The 24,015-nt window shown below is 45.8% G+C and overlaps 2 protein-coding genes across 7 annotated transcripts in view; both read right to left on the bottom strand.

Annotated features, from left to right (window-relative positions):
* Positions 1 to 2,136: 2,136 nt before the first annotated feature.
* B3GAT3 (beta-1,3-glucuronyltransferase 3) lies at positions 2,137 to 11,040 on the bottom strand. Of its 4 annotated transcripts, none has more exons than XM_081968247.1 (7): positions 10,905 to 11,040; positions 9,227 to 9,316; positions 8,786 to 8,960; positions 7,164 to 7,494; positions 5,952 to 6,242; positions 4,672 to 4,776; positions 2,138 to 3,555 (listed from the first exon to the last, which is right to left on the bottom strand). In XM_081968247.1, the coding sequence occupies exons 2-6, from the start codon at positions 9,306 to 9,308 to the stop codon at positions 4,678 to 4,680; spliced, it is 978 nt and encodes a 325-aa protein (XP_081824373.1). In that variant the 5' UTR covers positions 9,309 to 9,316; positions 10,905 to 11,040; the 3' UTR covers positions 2,138 to 3,555; positions 4,672 to 4,677. The 4 variants fall into 4 exon arrangements, with proteins under 4 accessions (XP_081824371.1, XP_081824372.1, XP_081824373.1 ...); XM_081968248.1 differs by having other exon boundaries at positions 2,138 to 3,218; XM_081968245.1 differs by having other exon boundaries at positions 2,137 to 4,776.
* A 2,013-nt stretch (positions 11,041 to 13,053) lies between these two features.
* Positions 13,054 to 24,015, bottom strand: part of LOC309399916 (neutral alpha-glucosidase AB-like) — a 38,820-nt gene continuing 27,858 nt past the window's right edge. For all 3 annotated transcript variants that reach the window (XM_081968137.1, XM_081968134.1, XM_081968136.1), the window contains 10 exons: positions 22,937 to 23,033; positions 21,990 to 22,091; positions 21,648 to 21,891; positions 20,958 to 21,022; positions 19,805 to 19,881; positions 18,440 to 18,514; positions 16,726 to 16,839; positions 15,595 to 15,707; positions 15,379 to 15,479; positions 13,054 to 15,149 (listed from right to left, as the gene is read on the bottom strand). In XM_081968137.1, the coding sequence (XP_081824263.1) occupies positions 15,040 to 15,149; positions 15,379 to 15,479; positions 15,595 to 15,707; positions 16,726 to 16,839; positions 18,440 to 18,514; positions 19,805 to 19,881; positions 20,958 to 21,022; positions 21,648 to 21,891; positions 21,990 to 22,091; positions 22,937 to 23,033 (1,098 nt within the window). In that variant the 3' untranslated portion in view covers positions 13,054 to 15,039. The remainder of the gene's footprint in view (positions 15,150 to 15,378; positions 15,480 to 15,594; positions 15,708 to 16,725; positions 16,840 to 18,439; positions 18,515 to 19,804; positions 19,882 to 20,957; positions 21,023 to 21,647; positions 21,892 to 21,989; positions 22,092 to 22,936; positions 23,034 to 24,015) is intronic.

The following is a 24,015-nucleotide window of genomic DNA, read 5'->3' as shown; positions in this document are numbered from 1 at the left end:
GCCAGAAGAAGAGAGAAGGGAATGATTTTGGGGTCAAGAGGGGCGAAGTCTGGTGCAGGAGGCAAAACTTCCTAGGACGAGAAACCCGAGTCCCAAAAGACCCCACTCGGGCCACAGGTCACGGCCAATGAATGCATTCAGGTAGACTGCGCTGGAGCCTAGAAGCTCCGCAGAAGTCTGAACCCCGCTGGAAACTTCTTAGGGACAAAAAAAGTGGAGAATTTGGCTGAAATTTGGATTCAATTCACTGAAGTGTGGTCAAGTCCACAAACCACAATTGCTGGCTTGATAGGATCCAAGCTTAAAGCAAACCAACTATGGTTTGTGGCACCAGGATTAAAGAGGGGGGGGAAAGATCTACGGCTTCCAGATGTTGCTGAATGATTATTCCCAGCATCCTGTTACTGCCACATCTGGAGAATCTTTTGATTTCCAGCTCCTGGCTGAGGACTAGAACGCTGATGGCAAAGTTTTAAAACCTCCTACCTTTTGCTAGCCTGTTCTCTGCCAGATTTTTGGCAGGGAGGATTGGACCATTGTCTTATTCTCCAGACCGGTGTGTGTGTGTGTGTGTGTGTGTGTGTTAAAGGGCGGAAATCTGGGGAAAAGCCATTATCCAGATAAGCTGGGTTTCTTGGCTAGCAAACCAGATTCCCGATTGCGGTTTGGCAGGTGGGGGAAACAGCTGCTTCCAAGGATCAACGGTTAAAGCAATTTTCAATTTCAACTGATTTTTAAGTCGCGTTTTGATCTGTCAACCAGAAAAGCACCAGACTTCTTCCTGTTTTGGCCAAGAATCGGCAACTTCACGGATCCTAAGCAGATCACACTGCAGAGATCCCGGGAGGATCAAGCGGCAGAAACTTCGAAGAAGCCACTGATGGACCTACTCGGGTGCACAAAAATCTGACCTGGGTTGTAATTTTGCCTCTTTTACGCCATCGGCCGTAAGTGTAGGTGGTCCTCTACTTACGACCGCAATGGAACTCAACGGGTATGTCGCTGAGAACATTTTTGAGTTTGACGACTTTTCCTGCCACTTTTACTAACTGAATCGCGGCCGTCGTTATATATAGGAACACGGTCGTTAAGGGGATCGGGCTTCCCCGTTGACTTCGCCTGTCAGGAGGTCCCAAAAGGGGATCAGATGAGCCGAGAACACGGCGACCGTCATAAATAGAATAGAAAAGAATAACAGAGTTGGAGGGACCTTGGAGGTCTTCTAGTCCAACCCCCTGCCTAGACAGGAAACCCTATTCCATTTCAGACAAATGGCTATCCAACATCTTCTTAAAAACATCCAGTGTTGGAGCATTTACAACCTCTGGAGACAAGTTGTTCCACTGGTTAATTGTTCTCACTGTCAGGAAATTTATCCTTAGTTGCTTCTCTCCTTGATTAGTTTCCACCCATTGCTTCTTGTTCTACACTCAGGTGCCTTGGAAAATAGCTTGACTCCCTCTTCTTTGTGGCAACCCCTGAGATATTGGAACACTGCTATCCTGTTTCCCCTAGTCCTTCTTTTCATTAAACTAGACATAGCCACTTCCTGCAATCGTTCCTCATATGTTTTAATCTCCAGTCCCCTAATCCTCTTTGTTGCTCTTCTCTGCACTCTTTCTAGAGTCTCTGCATCTTTTTTACATTGTGATGATCAAAACTGGATGCAAATATTCCAAGTGTGGCCTTACCAAGGCATTATAAAGTGGTATTAACACTTCACGTGATCTTGATTCTCTCCCTCTGTTGATGCAGCCTAGAACTGTGTTGGCTTTTTTGGCAGCTGCTGCACACGGCTGGCTCCTATTTAAATGGTTCTCCACTAGGACTCCAAGATCCCTCTCAAATGTGAGTCATCTGTCAAGCTTCTGAATGTAAATCAAGTGTCGGGGGGGGGGGGGGATGCTGCAATGGTTATAGATGTAAAAAAAAAAGGTCATTAAGTCGCTTTTTTTCCATTGCCGCTGTAAACTTCGGTCCCTAAATGAACTGTTGTTAAGTCGAGGTCTAGTTGTAACCACACTCGCACAACCTGCTAAGCCAAACTCACCCCGGACTTAGCATGTAGATCCGTCCTCCGGCTCCGAAATATTCTGGCTTCCAACACCTATGCGACGTTTGAATAAACCACCCTTGGAATAAGTCAACAGCAGCCAAAAGCTTTCGCCATAATTTATTAAATGTATGCTCTGATTTTCCCACTGGAGCAAATGCTCGTGAGGTCTACTGGCCCTCTGCTAAGCCATGAATTGTGGTTTTAAAACCACGATCGGTTTTTGCACTCCATAAGCGATTGTTGAGGACTTACAACATAAACTCAGCCATTCTGGTATTGTGAATGGCGGCTTAGCACCATGCTAAAGAGGTTAATTGGGGGATAAACGATGGCCAATGCGGAGTGTACCTCGCCTTGCGGCCACAACTGATCTCCAAATTTCTGTTGCTAAGCGAGACAGTCCCTTTCGCTCCATTTTAGTACCTTCCTCGCCTTCCTTGTTATTAAGCGAACCGCTGCGGTCGTTAAGCAACACGGTTGTTAAGTGAATCTACCTTCCCCCATTGCCAGAAGGCCGCAAAAGGGGATTTGTGTGACGCTACGACCGTCACGAATACGAGCCAGTTGCCGAGCGTCTGAATTCTGATCACATAACTGCAACGGTCTTAAGTATGAAAAACCATCCTAAGTCGCCTTTTTCAGGGCTGCGGCTTTGAACAGTCACTAAAGGAAAGGTGGTTAAGTCGAAAATTACCTGTTCTGTATTCATTTCTCCGGCGATAGGGGGAAAAAGGAATCTGTCTGCTGAACGATCGCTCTTTTGTGTTGAGAAAATGTTGGGCGAGGCCGGGAGTGTGTTGCAAAAAACACACCTCTTTGCTGGAAGTCCTTAGCTCAGCGTTGAAGGATGCAAAACTTGGGTGTGGGAAGACGATGAGCGAATGCCACAATATCTGAAGAATGCCGTGCCAGCACATGGCTGCTTGCTTCATTTTATTGTTCTTTGGATCACTTACGTCTCTTCTGGTGCTAATCAAGCTGGGGCAATTTGAGCCCCGCAAAGGAATTTAAACCCCGGGTGCAAGATATCCATTCCCACGTTAGTTTTCCAAGTGGGTAAGGCCTCCCAGTCGCTCAGTAATCCCAGGCGCACTCGAGAAATAAAATGAGTTCGGATGCAGCCAAGATTCGATTGGCGATGGGCGCTAAGATCTTCGGCAATCTGCTCGTTCGCCGTCCCAAAGCAAGCACGATAGAAGTCATACAGGCCAGGATGTGGAAAGCAGCATAATTGCCCCCAAAATGCAGGCAAAAAGGTGCAAAATTTGGCAAGGTTTTGTACACAATTGGGATTAAACACATCAGGTTTGTTTAAACGAGCAGTTAAATGGGAAATGAAGCCCAGATATCTTAAAGCACGCTGGCTGGAAAATTCGGGGAGTCGTAGTCCCAGTCCTCTCAAAGCATGCTGGATGGGGAATTCTGGGAGTAGTAGTCCAGGCATCTCAAAACATCTTGGGTGGGGCATTCTGGGAGTTGTGGTCAAAGGCATTTTAACACTGCCAAGGTTGAGAAACATAGCAAGGGTCTCCAAACGTGGTAACTTTAAGCCTTGGATGCTTCAATTCTCAGAATTACTCTGTCAGCTATGCTGGCTGGGAAATTAAGGTAGTTGTGGTCCCGAAGTCTTAAATTGGCACAAATTCTGCTTTCAAGGAAGCCCAGCCACAATTTGAAATGGGCAAAAATCTCCCTTTTCCACCACCGAGAGTAGAGAGCCAAGAATAAGTTAATTGAGGGCAATCTTGTTAGAGAGGTAGGTAAGTAGGTAGATATAGATAATAGGTAGGTAGGTAGGTAGGTGGGTAGGGTGGATGAATGGATGGATGGACAGATAGATAGATAGATAGGTATGGATGGAGATGATAGATAGATAGATAGATAGATAGATAGATAGATAGATAGATAGATAGATAGATAGATAGATAGATAGATAGATAGATAGAATGGATGGATGGATGATAGGTAGGTAGGTAGGTAGGTAGATGGATAGAGATAGATAGATAGATAATAGATAGATAGATGATAGGTAGACACGGAGACACATGAAAGACATAGATAGATGTAGATTTAAATAGATAGCAAGATGATGAAGTAGAGATGCAGTCCCAAAGTCTTAAATTTCCCACAAGCCCGGCCAGACTTCGAAATGGACTAAAAAATTGCTCTTTTCTACCGATAGTAGAGAATAAGTTAATTGAAGCCGATCTTGATTTGTTACACACTTGTCACAAGAGTCTTGGGAGCAGGAGGGGGGGGGGGGATATATGAAACTCGAGAGGGGGGGGATTGAAAGCTTCCCATGCATATTATCAGAGCAGCCTTTAGGACAAAACGAAGACACACATACAGGAACCAGCCCCTCCCCAGGACGGGGGGCTTCGATTTCCCCCCACCCAAGTGCGTATTTATTTAAATACTGGATCGTAGAGATATTTTTTTTTCCCCCTGTAAGGCAACGTCCTGGCCATCGTCCCCGGCAGACGCTGAGAGTGAGGACAGGATTCGGCCTTCATAAATTAAAATAACTGTGTCCTCTCTATACAAGGCAATCCCGGCTTGGGTGAGGGTCTCCGGCCCAGCAAGAGACCCACCCACCCCCGCCATTGTGGTACCTGGTCTCACACCTCGATGCCGAGATCGGAGCCGAGGCCCTGTTTCTGCAGAAGCTCCTCCTGTTTCATCTTCGGCTTCTCGGTCCTGGTGTGCCAGACAAGGACCTGAAAAGACAAGATAGGATTTGGGCTTCCTTGTGGCCTCGTGAACATGAGAGGTAGTCCTCAACTTATGACCACTACTGGGGGGCGGAGGGAGAGGGGAGAGGCAGGACGTCCATTGATAAGCAAGGCAGTTAAGATGCTCTCTGGGGAGCTTGGTGGTTTTCTTGCAGAAGTTTCATGACCCAACTAGGTAACATCATCAGTGCTAGAAGGGGGAAGGAGGAGGAGGAGAATTGTGGGGTCTTGCAGACATTTCACTACCAAACTAGGGAACTTCATCAGTGCTGGAAGGGAGTGAGGTTTGTTCTCACCTTTCATCACTGATGATGTCACCTAGTGATGGGTAATGAAAACCACCAAGCACCCCCGTCATGGAGGGGCTTGTGGAGAGGAGGAGGAGGGAGGAGGAGGAAGAGGAGGGAAAGAAAGAGAAAGAGGAAAAAGAGGAGGAAAAGGAAGAGAAGGAGGAGGAAGAGGAGAAGGAGGAGGAAGGGGACTGTGAGGTCCTTGGTGCTCTCTGAGCTTGATGGTTTTCTTGGGAGACGTTTCATGACCCAACAAGGTAACATTATCAGTTCTAGAAGAGAGAGAAGAAGACGAAGAAGAGGAGGAGGAGGAGGAGAACTGTGGGACCCTTGGTGCTCTCTGAGCTTGGTTGTTTTCTTGCAGATGTTTCATGACCCAACTAGGGAACATCATCAGGCAGAGGGGTTTGCTCCCTGCAAGCAAGCTACTTGAATATAAACGTTGAGCAAATCCCTCTCCTTCCTAGCACTGATGAAATTACCTACCTGGGTCATGCAATGTCTGCAACAAAGGGAGATATCAAAGGACTCCACAGTTGTCCTCCCCCTGCCCCTTCCCTCCCCCCCTCTTATTCTCCTCCTATTTTCGTCCTCCGATTCTCCTTCTCCTCCACAAGCTCACTTCTTTCTAGCCCTGATGACGTGACCTAGCCAGGTCACGAGATGTCTGTAAGCCAGCCGCCCAGCTCAGAGAGCCTCAAGGATTCCTCCTTTCAACCCTAAGCTAGAAATATTCTTCTCCCGCCAGCCATTCAGTGAGTCATGCCTGATTTGAATGGCCTTTCCAGCCATGGTCGTTCAGCGAGTCCTTGCTCACAATCACGGTCACTAAGCGAATCGGGCTTTCCCCATGGAGCCTCTCCTCCTAACCTTGCTGCAGTTGTCTGCCTTTGGCTCCAGTTCTTCCATCGAGACCAGCGACTGCAAGAGGCTGCTCTCCAAATAGCCGCGCTCGGCCAGCAGGTCGAAGCGAGCCTCCGGGTTGGCCAACAGCAGCGAAAGGGCCACGGCGAAGCCCGCCATGTCGATGGGGAAGGGCCGGTTGGGCTTCCATGCCGTGTAGAAACCCGCCACTCTGCCGTTTTCCACCAGGGGCCGCTCGAAACGGAGGCCCCCCACCAGGCCTACGGGCCAGACCGAGACGCGCTGGGTGGACCGGATCTGTTTGGGAGAGAAGGGGAGATGATCAGCAGGGGGACCTCCGCCCGGCGACCTCCGCTGCCTTCCTTCCTTCCTTCACTTGCTTACATCCGTTGTTTCAGGATGTCCCTGCATCTCTTATTCTCTTTTCTTATCCTCTTTGCTTTCAATTCGTTTTTAAAAATAATTATGATATGTTTGAAGTAAGGATTGAAGGATTGCCTTGCCATCGATCAATCAATAGATAGGCAGACAGATAGATGGATGGTAGTGAGATGATAAATAGATAGAAATAAAGATAGATAGATAGAAATAAAGATAGACAGACAAAGAGATAAATAAAGATAGATAGATAGAGATACATAAATAAAGATAAATAGAGAGATATAAATAGATAGATAGATAAATAAAGATAGATAGGTAGATAAAGATAGATAGATAGATAGATGATAGATAGATAGATAGATAGATATAAAGATATAGGTAGACATAGATAGATGATAGATAGATAGATAGATAGATATAGAGATAAAAATAGATAGATATAAATAAAGATAGATATAAATAAAGACAGATAAAGAGGGAGAAAGATAGATAGATAGATAGATAGATAGATAGATAGATAGATAGATATAAGGATAGATAGATATAAATATAGATAGATAGAGATAAAGATAGATAAATAGATATAGAGATAAATATAGAGATAGATAGATAGATAGATATAGAGATAAATATAGATAGATAAACACAGATAGATAGATAGAGACAGACAGACAGATAGATATAAATATAGACAGACAGACATAGATAAAGATAGATAGATAGACAGAGAGAGAGAGAGAGAGAAATATAGATAGATATAAAGATAGATAGATAGACAGAGAGAGAGAAATATAGATAGATATAGAGATAGATCGATTGATCGATAGATCCACTGACCTCATCGAAGAGGCGAAGGCTGTACGTGTTGTCGTCATCTGCGAAATACACCACGCCCGTGTCGGGGAGCTTGCGGTGTTCACGCAGCCACTGCAGGGCTAAATTCCTCTGCTCCACCCCGCGCGGCTTTAGCCAGTTAGGGTCGCTCTCCTTCCGTTTGTGCTCCTTGGGGGTCTCGGTGTGGAGGTGGGTGAAAGGCAGCTTACTCTGGACCAGCAGCTCGGAGACCAGTTGAGTCTTGGCCGGCGAGTCCTCGACCACCATCCAGTGCAGGTTTTTGACGTGCATCAACGTCTGGGAGAGACGGACCAGCTCGGCTTTCTGAACCAGCCTGCCAGGAGGGAAGGAAGGATCGAGCGGTTGGGTTAGAGACGCTTGTGCCGAACGAGGGAGACTGTTTTTCTTCCCTTTTTTCTTCCTCTCGGTTTCTCTCCCTGCCGTCTTTCCTCTCTCCTCCCTCAAGCACCAGTCTTTGGCTTAGAATGAGGGTTAGAAACCTTTTTTCCTCCCTCCCTCCCTATTTTCTTTCTTTCCCTCCCTGTTTTCCTTTCTTCCCTCCTCTCTCTGCCTATCCGTCCGTCCATCCTATCTCTCTCTCTCTCTCTCTCTCTTCCTATCTCCCTTTCTATCATTTATCTATCTCCAGTTGTTCATCATCTATCTGTTTCTCTATCTGTCTGTCTGACTGTCTATCTATCCATCCATCCCTACCCCCCTATCATTTATCTATCTGCATTTGTCCATCGTCTGTCTGTCTGTCTGTCTATCTATCTATCTATCTATCTATCTATCTATCATCTATCTATCCCTACCTCCCTTTTTGTCATTTATCTCTCTATTTGTCTGTCTGTCTGTCTGTCTGTCTATCATCTATCTATCTATCTATCTATCTATCTATCTATCTATCTATCTATCATCTATCTATCTATCTATCTATCTATCTATCTATCTATCATCTATCTATCCCTACCTCCCTTTCTATCATTCTGTCTGTCTGTCTGTCTCTGTCTGTCTGTCTGTCTATCTATCTATCTATCTATCTATCTATCTATCTATCTATCTATCTATCTATCATCTATCTATCTATCTATCTATCTATCCATCTATCTATCATCTATCTATCAATCTATCTATCATCTATCTATCTATCTATCTATCTATCTATCTATCTATCTATCATCTATCTATCTATCTATCTATCTATCTATCTATCTATCTATCTATCTTCCATTAAAACAGCAAATGAATAAGACAATCTTCACTTAAAGCCATTATATAACAATTATTTTTTAAAAAAGACTTTAAAAGCGAAGCTAAACCAAGAGAATAAGAGATGGTGGGACGTGGAGAACAAGGGATCCCACCAGTTCACCCATCCCCTTGGAGCCCCCTGGCTGGCTGGCATAAGCCAAGACTTGACGGATCTTCAGAAATTCTGGAGGGATGAGGCCAGCCTTACCTCCGGAGGGAGAAGATTCCACAATACGGACAGAAATAATATCACTTGAGACCAGGAAAAGGGGGGGGGGGTGAGAGAGAGAGAGAGAGAGCCAAACCATTGAAGAGGCACTGATTTCTCAAAGGAGATTCAGCACCCTCCTCTTGGAAGTTCTCCCACTTACCTGGCATAGGTGGGAGTGACCACGTAGATAACCGGCGTTTCTTCTATCGGCTCCGGCACTTTTTCCAGGCCCTGCAACCGCTTCACCTCTCTTTGTAACTGAGACAGTCGCTTCTCCTTGGCGTGGATGAGGTCACTAGCAGCCTTCAGGTGTTGGCTGCAATCGCAGGGCTGCCCTGTAGTCAAGACAAAAGAATTCTGTGCTGTGCGTTCCTTCATCTCAGATCAAAATCCTTTTCATTTCCCAAGTCTACACAGGTCATCCTTCCTCCCCCATCCCACTTATTTATTATAGCAACTGATAAACTAAGATTTATTATAGCAACTAAGATGATTAAGGGCCCAGAGACTAAACTTATGAAGGACCGTTGCAGAAGTTGGGACTTTTTTCTCTACTCTTGGGAAGGAGAGATATATTCTTCACACCAATTGTGATACACACCCAATTGCATCAATGCGTACATGAGGCCGAACACGGACACCAGGAAGTAGATGACAAAAACATTTTTGAGTTTCACCTTCATGGCACAGCCTAAGGAGAGAAAGAGAGGCAAAATGTTAAAACCATGTCTGGTTAGAGACAAGAAGAGTGCTGCATTTCAAATAAATGTGGCTTTGTGTCGCCAACAACGTGAGGAGGATTTAATGCCATATCTTTGTTGCACCAGCATCAAAATCATAAACCAATGGAAAAAATTTTTTTGACTTCTCCAGAAACAAATTAATGGAAGAAAAGTCAAGGCGAAGGGCTCCAGAAACCAGATGGATTGCAATGTTGATAACTATTAATAAACAGGATGAAGATTTCTGGAGAGGTAAGAAGTTGGCAGTCATATGCAATATAATTTCCTTTTAATTTATGCTTATTAGTGTCCATTCAAAGTGATAATAAAGTATTCTATTCTATTCTATTCTATTCTATCCTATCCTATCCTATCCTATTTGTATTCTATTTCACTTTTTTCTCTATTCTTATTCTATTCTATTATTATTCTATTCTATTCTAACCTATCCTATCATATCCTATTTGTATTCTATTCCATTTTATTCTCTATTCTATTCTAATTCTATTCTAATTTCTATTCTATTCCATTTTATTCTCTATTCTATTCTATTCTATTCTATTGTCTCTTAGGATGGTTTCCTAATACAGATTGCTGTGTTTTTTCAATTTAAAATGGCAAAAACAAAGTTAAACGGCTACAACAACATTTTGTCTGCCTTTTGATATTTATTTTATTTTTACTTTTCATTTATTTATAAAATTTATCGCCCTCCCATTTCACCACAGGGTAACTCCGAGCAGCTTACAATATTAAAATTGTCATTCTGACTGAAAAGTATTTTAACCCTAATTTAATGTTTAATTTTAAAGTTAATTTTAGACATTTTTTAAATTACTCGGTTATGTTCACCGTACACCATCCAGAGCCCCTCCTTGAGGGAGATGGTTAAGAAATATGAAATATAAGTAAAAAATAAATTTCCAGATAAGAAAGCACCCTATTCTGCTTCCTTATAAGAAATTTAAGACTTAACTTTCCATTTTTTTCTCCCCCCCCCCCACTTCCAATCCCATCTTCCAATGCCTCAGGGGGTTCCACTAAGGCCTGCTGTGCTACTATAACTCCCATCATCCCCAACCCCACTTTCCTTCATCCAGAACCTTCCATCACTCCCAACCTTCTCCTCCTAGTATATTTTGATATACCTCCTGCCCCACTGCACCTTCTAGGTACAGACTACAATGCCCATCATTTCCCACACGCACCTCTTGCTTTCCAGATTCAGGTGTGCTGTACTCCAACACCCATCATCCGCTCTACAGCCTCCTAGACAGGGACAAAGCGGCTTCTCCCCAACCTGTCTACCTCTCAATCCACTGCCATACAACCTATCACCCTCTACCGCCTGACTGAGAAAGGGGTGGGGATGATAGGTAAGAATATCAAGAAGGGCGCCAGGTTGGGGAAGGCAGCCCGGTTCGCCTTCCTCCATCTGCGCAGGCGCAGTTGCTTCGCACCCCTGAGGTTCCGCAGCCCGACGACGGCCGCGGGAAAGACGGCGGGGAGACGGTGTAACACCGTTACCATGGCAACGGAGGCAAGGCCTAAGCTCACCGGTTGCCTTTGTCGCCGTCCAGGGCGAAGGAAGAAGAACCGGGCTTGCTCCTCAGCTCGTCAAAGCCCTTCCATCTTAACTGGGGTCCGCGCTTTCTTCCCCTCGCCCTCCTGCGCGCTCAGGAAACCACTTCCGGTCCGTCTAATTTAGGACTCCTACGGAGTCCGTTGCCACCCAGGGTCCCCCGAGCAACACCTTCCGGCCTTCTCGGGTTCCCCCTGAACGCGCTCCGCCCGCCAATTCAAAATAAACCTAATCTCATTATAATAGTCGTCCATATATTTTGCAGCCCTGCGGGTTTTTATTCCAATATTATGTAAAGATCCTGAAACACATTTTACACATCGACCCAATTAGGCTCTACTTAAAAGTGTATTAAAAGAGAGGGATTATCTTTTAATACTCATTAAAAAGGTTAAAGAGAAGCCTTAGAGCAAGGAGTCTTCAACCTTGGCGACTTGATGGTTTGTGGACTTCAACTCCCAGAATTCCTCAGCCAGCATGGGATTGCATTCATGCAGCCAGCATTCTGGGAGCTGAAGTCCACAAGTTGTCAATGTCGTAGAGCAGAAGAGCTGAAGGCAACTCAATGTAGGAATTGTCTCTAGATGTTGGGACCAAAAGAACTATAGATGGTGAGGCAGACATTGCCACCATGGAGACACAAAAGTGTCTCAAGCGGTAGGAATAAGAGTTGGAAGGGATCTTGGAGGACATCTAGTCCAACCCCTCCGCCTAAGTAGGATACCCTACACCATTTCTGCAGATGGCAGTCCAGTCTCTTCTTGAAAGCCTCCAGGGATGAAGCTCCCACAACTTTTGAAAGAAACTTCTGTTCCATGGGTTGATTGTTCTCACTCTCAGGAAATTCCTCCTTATTTCCAGGTTGAATCTCTCCTTGGTCAGTTTCCATCCATTGTTCCTTCTCTGGCCTTCAGGTCCCTTGGAAAATAGCTTGACCCTCTCCTCTCTGTGGCATCCCCTGAAATATTGGAAGATGCTATCCCGTCTCCCCTGATCCTTCTCTTCATTAGACCAGCCATGACCAGTTCCTGCAACTGTTCATCGTATGTTTTAGCCTCCAGTCCCCTCTTCATCTTGGTTGCTCTTCTCTGCACTCTTTCTAGAGTCAAAGGATCACATTGCTGACAGCAAAGGTTGTCCCAGCCCAGGATGAAGTGTGATAAGGTCATTTACTACTCCTGCAAAAAAAGTCATGGAGACCGGCGATTTGTTATAATTGTGGACGCAAGAGTCACTACACACGTAATGGGAAGTTTCAAATTTTACAAAATGCCTTAGCTTCCTTGAAATCTCTTAAAGGAATGAAAATGATTTTTTTTACAAAAAATCTTGAAAACGGATTGCTCGCTTACTATGGTTTCCTAGGAAAGTAATCTCATACCTCAATATACAATAGTAATAGCAATAAATTCTCAAAGGAAAACCATTGTAAAGGTTTTTTTTAAGATAGGCCACTGAGCTAAGAGATTCTCCGTCCTCCAGATCCTGGTTGTCCCAAAGGTGCTTTTTTCAGGAGGCAACTGGACTTTTTTGTTTTTTCATTTGAAGGCATTTTGCCTCTCATCTAAGAAGCTTCTTCAGCTCTAACAGGATAGCGGGGAATAGAAGGATTTATTCTCCTTGCAGACAGCTGGTCGTTTGCGTCCTTTTAGAGTCGTTGAGGCCACTTGGAGGTTTATATTCTCAGGATCACCTGAGTGGAATGGTTTTCCAGAGGAAGAATTGCAGACTACAGGAACGATTTGCGCAACTCAGGGGACCCTGAGGACACAGAGAAACCTCCAAGTGGCCTCAACGACCCTCTAAAAGGAAGCAAACGACCAGCTGTCTGTAAGGAGTACAAATCCTTCCATTCCTCACCATCCAAATCAGAGCGGGAGAAGCTTCTGGGATGAGAAGCGAAACGTCTTTAAAAGAAAAAACAACAAAAGTCCAGTTGCCTCCTGAAAAAAAAAAAAAACTTTTGGGGCACTGATCTAGTTTACTTCCTTTCTGAATCAAATCTTCTTATTTCTAACCAAGAGCTTTCAAGCAGGTATTTTGTCAGAAAAAGAAGCCGTTTGACCTGTTTTTTTTTCTTTAGCGCAAAAACTAGCCTCAAAGTTAATTCAAACCACAACGGCGAGACTTTACGGCGTTTTTATTTTTAATTCTCCATCTTTTTATCAAAACACTCAAGTCAGTAAAAGCTTTTTACCTGCGGATGTCGTGGCAATCAGGAAGGGATAGAAAAGATTTCGGTATGTGTGTGTGTGTGTGTGTGTGTTGGGTGTGTGTGTTTGTGTTAAGGAATTTTTTATTATTTTTTTAACTAAAAGCCCGTCTCTGTGTCTTTTTTGTCTTTTTGCCTGGCAAACACGTATTAAGGAAGAAACCAGCCAGAATCAGGAATGTTAATCCACAGACACTTACGGATAATAATAATTTAAAAAAAACCCCAAACAAACCACAAAACAAAAGCTTCTGGCTTGTAGGCAGGAGAGAAGCCCCAGGGAAGGAATGGGAGGAAGGAGGCAGAGCAGCTAAAAGTAAAAATGAAATAAATCCAGCCCTTCCCGCAGGCAGACGCACCCCGAATTCTCTCTTTCCTGCAAGGAAGGGGGGTGCTTTTTTAGCAGCTCATGCCCCCCCATGCGATCCCCCCGCCCCATTTTTTTCCCTTGGTCCCCGTGGAGGAGAGTCATTGCCACTTCCTCACAAGCCTAAGTCTGGTGACTAACCACACCAATACTCCTTCTTTTACCTTTACATGATCTGTCTTTTCTGCCTTCCCCGCCGAAAATAAAAATAGCCTTAAATAGTGACAGTGATTCACTGACACCTTGGTCACTCCTTTCCCTTGGAAACAGAATATTCTCCCCCTCCCCAACCCCCAAGTCTGGAAACAACCACAAAAAGCCAAGGATTTAGCAGGAGGAGCCTCCTGGGAGGAGCCAGGGATTACGAGTGAGGTTTTTGTGATCTGGCTGCACACACAACTTCTTGCAAACTGCAACGCGTTGCGTATGGGATGGTAGGGGGAAATTGTTTGACTACATTCACCGGTTGGCAAGGAAAGGGGTCGAAAAGGCAGTCCTCGCCCAACCGTCAATTGGCGTTTCTGTTTTGTTCCCCACCCGCACTCCCAATGGGTTGATTTCAATTTTCAGCCAGAACACGCGGGGCAGAGATGAAAGGGGGAAAAAGAGGGTGCAAAGAAAGAGTGAGGCCCACCAACTTTGGAAAAGGGCAACAATCCAGGTTTGCATTTTCCAGAAGAATTGATTGGAAGGGGAGAGAGCGGGAGGGTGTATGTGTGTCCTTCCCTTGGTCTTCCAGTTCCCGAAGGGGGAAAAAAAACGGGTTGCAATCCTCGTTTTGCAGCAAATATTGCTAAAAGTTGGAAGGAGGGAAGAAAGAAAGGAGGGAGGGAGGGATAGAGACAGGGGAGAGAGGAAGGAGGGAAGGGTAGGAAGGAGGGAGACAGGAGGGGGGGAGAGGAAGGAAGGAAAGAAAGGCAGGGAAGAAGAGAAGGAAAAAGAAATAGGAAGGAGGGAAAGAGAGAAGGAGGGAGGAACATAGAAAGAAGAGAGGAAGGGAAGGAGGAAGGAAAAAGATCGGAGCGGGGAGATAGGAAAGAAAGGGAAGAAAGAAGGGAAAAAGAGGGAGGAGGGACGAACAAAGGAAGAGGAGAGGAAGAGAACGAAGGAGGAAAGAAAAAATGGGGAATTGGAGACATAGGAATGAAAGGGAGGGAAGAAGAGAAGGAAAAAGAAGGGATGAAGAAAGGAAAGGGAGAGAGAGAAGAAAGGGGGAAGGAAAAACACAGACAGGGGAGGGACTGCAGGGGTAGGAAGTAAAGAGGGAGGAAGAGAAGGATAAAAAAGCCAGGGAGAGGAAGGGGAAGGGAACAATATCCCTCTTCCATTTCATGCCTTCTAAACTGGGACACTGGACCTCAGATAGTGGCAGTGGGGAGCTTCCAAACCTATCTACCCAATGGATGGGTGGCGGGAGGATAGGATACTGACCTTCAGCTCCTCAAACCCCGCCCCCTCCACAACCCCAACATCTCCCTGCCCCTCTGCCCAGCTAATTCTTGTGTCTCCCCGCCCCCCCCGCCTCGTGCCATTATCGTAGCGAGATGCTCCAGTCTTCTCCGATGTTCACGGCGGGTTTGCGGATGGTTAGAACGGAGGTCTCGGCTTCGTGGGTGAAATCCAGGCGGGTATCGCCAGCTCCTGGACAGTTGGAGGTGGGAAAGGGGGGGAGGAGAGAGAGAGAGAGAGAGAGAGAGAGAGAGAAAGTGAGCAAAAGTAAGAGTTGGAAGGGACCATGGAGGTCTTCTAGTCCAACCCTCTGCTCAAGCAGGAGACCCTCTAGTACCATTCCAGAAAAACGGTTGCCCAATCTAGAAGATTATAGGAAATAGGAAAGATGGTGCAAACTTTGGTCCTCCCACCAACTCACCCTCTTGTTTGAGGAAGATGCCCCCCGGCTTGCCCGCTCCGAGGATCACCACCCGTTCGATCGAGGCCGGAGTTTCAAAGCTGCCCTTTGGATCTGCCGAGCTGAAATGAAATTGGGGGAATTCAGCTGGAAGAAAAGGGGGTGCTGGATAATTAAGGTGAGGGAGAAAAGGAGAGCGAAAGAGAGAGGGAAAAAAAGGACTCGTAGACTGGGTACCTGGCCGTCAGCACGTTGCCAGAGAAACGGAAGAGGCGGTGTAGGTATTGCCCCTTGGTCTCAAAATTATACGTGTGCCCGTCGTCAATGAAAAGTTCCCCTTGAGCAGTTCCCTGGAGAGATTGTGAAAAGTAGAAACCCAAATGATTAGACTCAGGATAGGCCGGTGACAATGAAGTTATTCTGCTCTGTTGTTCTATTCTATTTATTTTCCTATTCCATTTTCTATTCCTATTCTATTTTCTATTTATTTCTATTCTATATTCTATATTCTATTCCATTCCATTCTAATTTCCTATTCCTATATTCTATTCTATTCTATTTCTATCCTATCCTTATTCCATTCCATTCCAATTTCCTATTCCTATATTCTATTCTATTCCTATATTCTATTCCTATTCTTATTCCCATTCTATTCCTATTCTATTTCCAATTCCAATTCCTATTCTATCCTTATTCTATTCCATTCCATTCTAATTTCCTATTCCTATATTCTATTCTATTCTATTCCTATCCTATCCTTATTCTATTCCATTCCATTCCAATTTCCTATTCCTATATTCTATTCTATTCCTATTCTTATTCCCATTCTATTCTATTTTCTATTCCTATTCTATTTCCAATTCCAATTCCTATTCTATCCTTATTCTATTCCATTCTAATTTCCTATTCCTATATTCTATTCTATTCTATTTTCTATTCCTATCCTCTTTATTCTATTCCATTCCATTCTAATTTCCTATTCCTATATTCTATTCCTATTCTTATTCCTATTCTATTCTATTTTCTATTCCTATCCTATTTCCAATTCCAATTCTATCCTTATTCTATTCCATCCCATTCCATTCTAATTTCCTACTCCTATATCCCTATATTCTATTCTATTCCTATTCTATTCCATCTTCTATTCCTATTCCATTTCAAATTCCTATTCCTATCCTATCCTTATTCTATTCCTGCAATTCATTTCATTTCTATTCTATTTTCTACATACCATATTCTATATTCTATTCTATTCCCGTGAATTGGACTGAACCCCTGCTAGGGCCTGGCCGGGTCTTTGATGGGTTGTGTTATCACAACCCATCGTCATCATGCAGACCTGTCCATCCCCTCTCCTCCCAATCTCACCTGAGGCCCCAAAGCCACGTAGAGCGTGTATGGATCGTTCTGCATGCAGTCCGAAGAACGCCGGACCCGCTCCTTCCGAGGCACGATGCTGCCCCCACGCTGGTAGACGGGAATCTTGGGGGAAAGGATAAAAGGTTAGAGTTCAGGAGGGTTGTGGTAGGAGACGGGAGAGGAGAAGGAAGCGTTAAATGTGTCAGCGGTCTCGAGTCCCTTTCAGCCCAACATTTTTTTGCAAAAAATTGAGGCGTGCAGAGGGTTTGGGAAGCCTGCAGAGTGCAGAAACTTTTTTTTTTTTAAAGTTTACCTCTTCAAAACCTTGGTGCGCCTTATACTCCAGTGCGTCTTATACACCGAAAAATACGGTAAGTCCAGCCCATCTCGAATTTCACGGACTCTTAATCTACCGGATCTCCTCCTTTGACCATTACTGGTTTGGATTTGTATAGAGCAGGGGTATCAAACTCAATTTCATTGAGGGGCGCATCAGGATTGTGTTTGACGAGGGGGGAGGGGTGTGTGTGGATGTGACAAGAGTGGGCGTGGCCAGCTCGATGTCACTCATCGAGGCTCTGTTTTCGGCCACAATGGCCTGCAACCCTCTGCCACTGAAAATGGAGCTTGAGGATGCCGCGTGCGGCCCTCCGGGGCTCTGTTTTGGGCTGTGACGGCCTCCGGCAACCCTCTGCCACATGGCCCTCTCGAGCTCCCTTTTTGCAGGCAGAGGCACCACGGGCCAGTCCTTATGTCAGAGACAAAGGATGACCTTGGTTTTCTAGAAGGAATTTTGTTTTGGCTACATAGCATCTAACTCCGTACAATCCCTCCTCCCATTTTCCAACAATGGAAAAGGCATAGTAAAATAATAGAAAGTGTGGCAAGCCAAAGAGAAATAGGAGTAACTGTGAGAGGGATCTTGGAGTCCTAGTGGACAACCATTTAAATAGGAGCCAGCCGTGGGCAGCAGCTGCCAAAAAAGCCAACACAGTTCTAGGCTGCATCAACAGAGGGATAGAATCAAGATCGCGTGAAGGGTTGATACCACTTTATAAAGCCTTGGTAAGGCCACACTTGGAATATGGCATCCAGTTTTGGTCGCCACGATGTAGAAAAGATGTGGAGACTCTAGAAAGAGGGCAGAGAAGAGCAACAAAGAGGATTAGGGGACTGGAGGCTAAAACATACCAAGAACAGTTGCAGGAACTGGGTATGCTTAGTTTAATAGAAAGAAGGACTAGGGGAAACAGGATAGCAGTGTTCCAATATCTCAGAGGTTGCCACAAAGAAGAGGGAGTCAAGCTATTCTCCAAGGCACCTGAGGGTAGAAGCAATGGGTGGAAACTAATCAAGGAGAGAAGCCACTTAGAACTGAGGAGAAATTTCCTGACAGTGAGAACAATTAACCAGTGGAACAGAAGTTGCCTCCAGAAGTTGTGAATGCCCCAACACTGGAAGTCTTTAAGAAGATGTTGGATAGCCATTTGTCTGTCTAGGCAGGGGGTTAGACTAGAAGACCTCCAAGGTCCCTTCCAACTCTGCTATTGTGTTGTAAATACTCGGTTTCAAGAGTCTTCACTTTCTTAAGTTAGGAGAGGAGCCCTTACAGAGGTCTGCATTGGGAGGGGGTTGGCTTTGAGAAAATCACAACCTGCCCTTTGACTCTTTACGAGGGAGCCGGGCCTCATTTGACACCACCACCCCCAAATCTCGGACTTACGCTGCTCATGGTGACCGTCAAATAAAACGTCTGTGGGGCGTGGAGTTTCTGGTGAGTGTGGACGTCGTACCAAACCTGCCGAGAGAAAAATTGTTGGAGAGGATTTGGTGAGCCGGATCGACGGAGGGAAATAAAAGAAAGCAAACTTTGGCAGGACTTGTCTTCTTTGAAACCGGGCCAAGCCACAGCCGTTGTGCTTCCTTTGAAGAAGCCAAAACGACAATCCTGGAGACGTGACAAAACTCTTCTCTTCCAACAGCTTGTTTTTATGAGATAAACTTGTGGTTTGTAACGTTTGCGCTTAAGGGCACCGCCGGGGGGGCTGAAAAACGGTTTATTCCGAGATGATGCAATTGCGTTAAAACTTCGGTGGGGAAGAAAGTTCTTCTAAAAAAAGGTAAAAGGTGAAGGTTCCCCTCGCACAGATGTACTTGCCGTTCCCGACTCTAGGGGGCGGTGCTCCTCTCCGTTTCAAAGCCGAAGAGCCAGCGCTGTCCGAAGACGTCTCCGTGGTCATGTGGCCGGCATGACTCAACGCCGAAGGCGCACGGAACGCAGTTCCCTTCCCACCAAAGGTGGTTCCTATTTTTCTACTCGCATTTTTTACCTGCTTTCGAACTGCTAGGTTGGCAGAAGCCGGGACAAGTCACGGGAGCTCGCTCTGTTACACAGGGATTCGAACCGCTGACTTTTCTGATCGACAAGCTCAGCATCTTAGCCACTGAGCCACAGGGTCCCTTTCGTCTCAATAGAGATACGCATAGAATACTTTTCTTTTGAAGGGAATTCTTTTTCCCCCAGACAAATGTAACAGCGAGAGAGAGAGAGACAGAGAACAATTCTGGTGTAGTGATTAAAGTGCTGGCGTATGAACTACTAGGCGATGGTGAGTTCTAGTCTCGTTTTAGGCATGAAAACAGTTGGGTGCTTTAGGGCCAATCACCAGGAGAAAATGAGTTCTAGTCCTGTCTTAGGCATGAAAACAGCTAGGTGACTTTGAGCTAATCACCAGGAGGCGGTGAGTTCTAGTCCCGTCTTACGTATGAAAACGGCTGGGTGACACTGAGCCAATCACCAGGAGATGGTGAGTTCTAGTCCCACCTTAGGCCTGAAAACTGTTGGGTGACTTTGGGCCGATCACCAGGAGGCAGTGAATTCTAGTCCCATCTTAGGCATGAAAGCCAACTGGGTGGCTTTGGTCGCTCCCTCAGCCCAGTCCACCTCACAGGGTCATTGTTTTTGTGGGGAAAACAGGAGGAGAAAGGAGCATTGGGAATGTTCACTGGTTTGAGTGACTTAAAAAATAATGAAGGGATAACCATCTAATAAGTAAATAGCTCAATCCAAAGTTATAATCATACTTACTTCCCCTTTGCCAGGTAAATACACCTGTACACCGCGAGCTCCTTGGGCAGTGACCGGATGAACCAGCAGCGCATCGCCTATAAGAAAGAGAGTCAATGAGATCTAGAAACTTGAACAAATTCCTTACCGCAGTTTCAAAAACGAGTCAAATTCTAGCAGCAGCATCCCTCCTCTTCTTCCTCGAAAAAGGAACCCAATTACTGCTGCAGTTGTATTTCCAGGCATACAACTGCAGAGTCCTTGGCTTATGACCGTCATTGAGCCCAGAATTACGGTTCTCAAGTTGCGGCGGTCATTAAGTAGGTCAGCATGGGACCCTGCTCGATTTTACGGACTTTTTTTTTCATGACAGACATGAAAAACAAACATCATAGTTGTTAAATAAATCCATGATGGCCAATAGGTGGTGTTGGTTGGTTTTTTTTTTTTGCTGGAAACCACAAATGTTAGTTTCCGGTTAGAAAAACGAGAGTTGTGGTCATGTGACTGTGGGAAGCTCCAAATGGGGTCAGGAAGTAGAATTTCATCTTTGCCCTTCCTGATTCTCTCTTTCTCTCTCTCCCTCCCTCTTTCTTCTCTTTCTCTCATCTCTCTCGCTTTCTCTTTCTTTTTTTCTCTCTCTCTCTTTTCTTTTTTTCTTTCTCTTTCTATCTCTCATTCTTTCTCTCTCTCGCTCCCTCTTTCTCTCATCTCTCTCACTTTCTCTTTCTTTCTCTCTCTTTCTAGCTCTCATTCTTTCTCTCTTTCTCCGTCCCTCCCCCTCTCTCTTTCTCTCATCTCTCTCTCTCTCTTTCTTTTTCTCTGTCTCTTTTTCTTTCTTTCTATCTCTCATTCTTTCTCTCTCTTCCGCCCTCTTTCTCTCATCTCTCTCACTTTCTCTTTTTTCTTTATCTTTCTTTCTCTCTCTCTCTCATTCTTTCTCTCTCTCCCTTCCTCACTCTCTCTTTCTCTCATCTCTCTCTTTCTCTTTCTTTCTCTCATCTCTCTCTTTGTCTTTCTTTCTCTCTCTTTCTTTCTCTCTCTCATTCTTTCACTTTCTCTCCCTCCCTCCCTCTCTCTCTCCTTCTCTCATCTCTCTCACTTTCTCTTTATTCTCTCTCTCTCTCTCTCTCTCTCTCTCTCTCTCTTAAACACACAAACACGAAAAACTCACCAAGCAGATACTCATCATCAATGGGGTACAAAATAGGGTCCTGGGGATATTCGACCCAGAGCGGTCTGTCAAGAGAGCAAAAAGCAAGAATTAACATAATCCAAATGAGGAAATGTCGTACAACATCATGGCTAGACTGAGAAATGATGCTAAATGATCATTAAGGCTGTGTAAAGATGGTCTGGCATCATCTCCGAGTTCAGGAAACACAATTTACAACAAGAGACCAGTATATCTCACGTTACATTGTCGCTTAGAGCAAGGTTTTTTATCAACCTTGCCCGGTTTAAGGTTGGGTGGATGTCAACTCCCAGAATCTCCCAGTGTGCATGCTTTAAGATGGGTGGACTTCAATTCCTAGAATTCCCCAGTCTTCATGCTTTAAAATGGGTGAATTTCCACTTCCAGAATCCCCAGTCTGCATGCTTTAAGATGGGCAGACTTTAACTCCCAGCATCCCCCAGTCTGCATGCTTTAAGATAGGTGGACTTCAATTCCCAGAATCCCCTAGTCTGCATGTTTTAAGAAGGGTGGACTTCAACTCCCAGAATTCCCCAGTCTTCATGCTTTAAAATGGGTAGATTTCCACTTCCAGCATCCCCCAGTCTGCATGATTTAAGATGGACGGACTTCAACTCCCAGAATTCCCTAGCTAAAATGGCTCAATGCAAAATATGGAACCCAACTCACCTCATGACCGGCAGGCCAGTCCGGTAAGACTGATAGAAGAGGGTATACCAGAAAGGAAGTAGAGCGTAACGCTGCCGGACGGCCTCCCGGATCAGCGCTTTGTTCTCGTCGCCGAAAAGCCAGGGTTCGCGGCGCGTGGTGTCGACGTGCGCGTGGGCCCGGAAGAAGGGCTGATAGGCTCCGGCTTGGTACCAACGCACAAGCAACTCCGGCTCCGGGTTTTTGAAGAAGCCACCCACGTCGGCTAAGCACGGTGGAAAGTTTGCCATTATAAATGTGAACGGTCGCTAAATGAGCGGCCGTAGGTCAAGGACAGCCACTAGCCGCAGGGCCTCTGCTTACCTCCGCAGAAGGAGATGCCCACTAAAGCCAGGCTCAGGCACATGGGGATGGAGATCTTTAGGTGGTCCCACTCAGCTGCGTTGTCCCCCGTCCACACAGCCCCTGCGAAGGACAGCAACCACAAACGGTTAAAGACAACGACGACGTTGGTGAACTGCCGTTTCTGAGAAAAAAATTGACAATGTACTCAACGCCTCTGCCGCTCCCTAGAGTCCCTACAAACTTGTGGCCCACCAGCGGAGCTGGCAGCTGATTCGGACAGTGAGGAGGGTTGGGGAGGAACATGGGCCAGTCCTGGAGTCTGGGGAAGGCTCTGATGGGGGCTCTGTGTCGGAGGCAGAGAGGGGGACAGGACCGTCTGACAGTTATAAGCTGCCTTCGGAGTCAGACATCAGTGAGGCAGAGGAACAGCTGGAGCCTGTTCCCAGGGTGCGCATGCGCAGAGCTGCCAGACGAAGGGAGCAGCTAAAGAACAGGGGTCGACTTGGGAGTAAGCCCACAGGTGGACAATGAATGGCCCCTCCCAGTGGGAATAAAAGAGGAGCGGAAGGGGAGTGGAGTTTGCAGGAGACAAATTAATTTGTCTCCTGCAAATTTGTTCTCTTAATTTGTTCATGACTCTCCGAGACTCCTGGCCAAGTTCTGCAGATATCGGCCTGGCAACTCTTCAAGCCAGAGAAGGTCTGTGACAGTAAATCCTCGCTCGAAAGACTTTGCTGGAGGTGAAGGAGCAGAATTCACAGTCAATTAACAAAAGGGCCTTTTTTATTTTCAGGACAAGGAGTTTGCTTCAGGCTCTTGGGAAGCTTCGGTCAGAACACTTGGGGGTTTGAAGATCTGTCCCCCACCCCTACTCCCAATCTCTGGAAGGAGTTTCTCTCTCCCAGTCTTGGAAGACTCTCCTACGCAACTGCTCCATCGCTCATCTTTATGCGCCCGCCACTAACCGTAACGTTGCGAACCAGCAAAGAAACTTCGGGTCAAGACGAAAGGCCGCTCCAGGCCGCCGGACCGCTGTACCTGGCCCTCTGCAGTGGCCATTTGCTGCCAGGAGGATGGGAGAAGAGATGATCATTCAAGGTGTTGAAGCTTGGATCGAAAGACTACCCAACGGTCTAAGAATTACAGGAGTCCTCGGCTTACAGCCACAGGTAAAGGTAAAGGTTCCCCTTGTACATATGCGCTAGTCGTTCCCTACTCTAGGGGGTGGTGCTCATCTCAGTTTCAAAGCCGAAGAGCCAGTGCTGTCCGAAGACGTCTCCGTGGTCATGTGGCCGGCATGACTCAACGCCAAAGGCGCACGGAACGCTGTTCCCTTCCCACCAAAGGTGGTTCCTATTTGCCTACTTGCATTTTTTACCTGCTTTCGAACGGCTAGGTTGTCAGAAGCTGGGACAAGGAACGGGAGCTTACTCTGTTACGCGGCGCTGGGGATTCGAACCCCCCACCCTTCTGATCGACAAGCTCAGCATCTTAGCCCCTGAGCCACCACGGCCACAAGGGAGCCCCAAACCTCTGTTGTTTGAATTTAGATCATGTGGCTATGCTGAAGCTAGAAAGTTGGTTAAGTGTGAAAAACGGTCATTAGGTCGCGTTTTTCAGGGCCGTTGTAACTTTGAACGGTCGCTAAATGAGCTGTTGCAAGTCCAGGACTACCTGTAACCCCAAAAGACTCTGGATCCAACAACTACATTCCAACCTTAGTAGATAGATTGGAGTAAAAACACCAGGCACCACTTAAGCCTAGAATTACTTCGACTGGAATGTCTCCAGCAAGGTTAATTAACCCCGGAATAGTTTGAAGATGTGTAGACTTCAACTCCCAGAATTCCCCCAGCCACCATGCTGGCTGGGTGAATTCTGGGAGTTGAAGTCCACACGTCTTCGACTCGTTGACGGTAGGAAACACTTGAGCTGGAGAAAATCTGGCAACCGGATTTTTCAAGCTGGAAGGTGATTCCCCTCTTCCTCTATTGTGAATTGGGTGGTACCTTCTTGGTACGGGTTGAAGCCATGCCCATCTTCT

The sequence above is a fragment of the Natrix helvetica genome, assembly GCF_964273705.1.
Source record: "Natrix helvetica genome assembly, chromosome: 16".
Taxonomy (NCBI): domain Eukaryota; kingdom Metazoa; phylum Chordata; class Lepidosauria; order Squamata; family Natricidae; genus Natrix; species Natrix helvetica.
This window is presented reverse-complemented; position numbering and strand designations above follow the sequence as displayed.